Below are 2,471 nucleotides of genomic sequence, written 5' to 3'. Positions count from 1 at the left end.
TGTTTACTTTTTTTCTCTCATCATGGCTTTATAACCTTTACATTATAATCTAAAGATTGTGCCTTGTCTATACTAGATTTGTGAGCAGAGCTGGTTGTTTTTAAAGTTTGTTATTTATAGAATAAATTGTTAAAATGTAAAAATCTTCTGGCTTTTCTTAATCCCAGTAAGACATTTGTTGGTTGCATTTGCAATTGTACATCTAAGTTTTTTTCTTTATGTACCATAGGAATTGCTCTACAGTCAATAACGGGCAGTCAGCGTAAGTATATTTTAAAATAAAATGCTTAAGTGACCTTCTAACTTGGAATACCTAAGGGATAGTTACGGGGTTTTTACTTGGTCGGATAAATTATATGAACTGTTTGTTTAAAGCTTGGAAAATCATGATCAAATCAATACTGGTCAGCTGAATCTAGAATGACTCAGTCTACCTTTGTCTCACTGCATGTGGCCCAGTGTTCTCACTTTTTACTTACAGAAGACTTCAGCAGGCAAAAGTGCCTACCTGCTTGCTCTACCTGCTTATTTGGGCTATTTAGCATGTATAGCTTTATTTGTTTATAGTTATCATTGTTTATAGTTATCTACTTTTTTGCCATATGGTGAGATGCTATTTTTTTAATTTCCATTTTTGTGGTATTATTTTTTAATGTAATTCATATTCTGCAGTTAACATTATGCTTAAGAAAACAACACCATGGCTTTGTTTGGAGTTAAATGTTGGACTGTCTGTGACCAGTCAGACAAAGTTCACAAGTTTTGAGAGCGAGTCTCTGGGGCAATATCAAGGATTGTGGTGTCAAAGAAAAGGTCACGTAACAGGGGATTGATGCCTTTTTTATGAAAAAGAAGAGAAATGGAAAAAATAGATAGAGCTTTTTCTTCTCTTCTTTATGTTTCCAGTTTATGTACTAAAATAATACTAGTTGCAGTATTTAATAGTCAATGTCAGAATACTCAAAAACTTAGTAGTTAGAGTCTACTTAAGTTCCAGAGTACCTAATATCTAGAGTCTACTCAAGATACCAGCAAGATATCATAGCATTCAGGTTCATACTGATTGGTTACAGGCTACTATATGTACCTATTATTTGATTGTTGATAAATAGACACTGTATTTTCATCTAGTAATTAAAAAGGGTAAGATGTCTTATATTTCTAATCTGGGACGAGTGGGGTTTTTTTTTGGCAAACCTATTTATAATACTGATAAGAGGCTGAAATTGCTCGCATCTAGATATTGAGGATTTTGTCTTTAATATTTAGGTATTGAAATAGAAGAATTACAGAATGAGGAAGAAGAACTAAGTCCACCTCTCATGGAGTACAATATAAATGTGAAATCAAACCCTGAAATACAGTTTGCAGAAATGAATAAAGATGGAGCCTCAATACCCAGTGAATCTTCAACAGAATCTATTAAAGATCTCCAGGAAGTATGAGCTCTAATTAATATTTGGATTAGAAGAACTTATTCTGGGCCTTTAGGTGTTGCATGTGCTGTACTTAAAGCATCCCAGACAATCTCAGTTTATATTCATTACAGTGTTCACACAGAGCTTGAATTGGAATGGTTCTTTCCTCAGTTCTTCCTTCCATAACCATTTATTTTGCCAAGAGTTATTGAACACTTATGTACCAGGCACTATGCTAGATCTCTGAATACATTTCTTTATGCTGACTAATGGAAGTAGATGTGGGAGGATAGTAGGGAATAGAAGAAAGTAGAGTGGGAATACAGGAAAGAGAAAACTGGGGTATTTCAACACTATTTGCAGAGAGGTAGATTTAAAATCAGGATGGAATCTCTATATTTCTTTACAGATAAGTGGTAACAGTTATTATATAGTCACTAAATTCTTTTGAGGCTTAATCTTTCATCTTATGGACATGAATATGTTGCTTTTTAAAAAGTGCCTTCTTTGTTACCTGCATCTGTGTAAGTGAACATCTGTGAGCTTTTATCAGTAGCCTACTTAAATTGACATTATGAGTTCCTTTTTGTCAGTGATTTTTCAAGGGCAGAAGACTAAGATTAAAATGAAAATAATTGTTTCATAGAATCTAGAAAGAAATATTATCTAAAATATTAGAAGACAAGAGATCTCAATGGTTAGAGGAAACATTTTACGAAAGAACCCATTGTGCACTTTGAATTGCATATTAAATAAATGATATATTTCTTACCTACTAGGTTAAGAGCAAAGCAAAGAAAAAGAAAAAGACAAAGAATAAAAAGGTAAGAGGCTGCATTAACATTATAATAGAGGGATGTCTAATTATGATGACTTAAATTCAATATATGAATTCATTGTTAGAACTTAAATTAGTCCAAGCAGATATATAAATGAAGATTCACTAGCTTATTGAATATATGATTATAGAGGAGTCTACTTATGTTATATCCTGAATGATTGAAATAGTATACCCTACTTTGCTTCCTTAAATCATAATTTATACATTTGCAT

At 32.4% G+C, this 2,471-nt stretch overlaps 1 protein-coding gene across 1 annotated transcript in view; it reads left to right on the top strand.

The window, feature by feature from the left end:
• Positions 1-2,471, top strand: part of DZIP3 (DAZ interacting zinc finger protein 3) — a 103,785-nt gene that overhangs the window by 58,349 nt on the left and 42,965 nt on the right. Inside the window, 3 exon segments of the mRNA XM_012645921.1 lie at positions 230-262; positions 1,270-1,439; positions 2,198-2,242. Coding sequence (XP_012501375.1) covers positions 230-262; positions 1,270-1,439; positions 2,198-2,242 — 248 coding nt within the window.

This window comes from Propithecus coquereli, unplaced genomic scaffold (genome assembly GCF_000956105.1).
Source record: "Propithecus coquereli isolate 6110/MARCELLA unplaced genomic scaffold, Pcoq_1.0 Scaffold105, whole genome shotgun sequence".
NCBI lineage: Eukaryota > Metazoa > Chordata > Mammalia > Primates > Indriidae > Propithecus > Propithecus coquereli.
The sequence above is the reverse complement of the archived record's forward strand: the minus strand, read 5'-3'. Positions and strand labels throughout refer to the sequence as shown.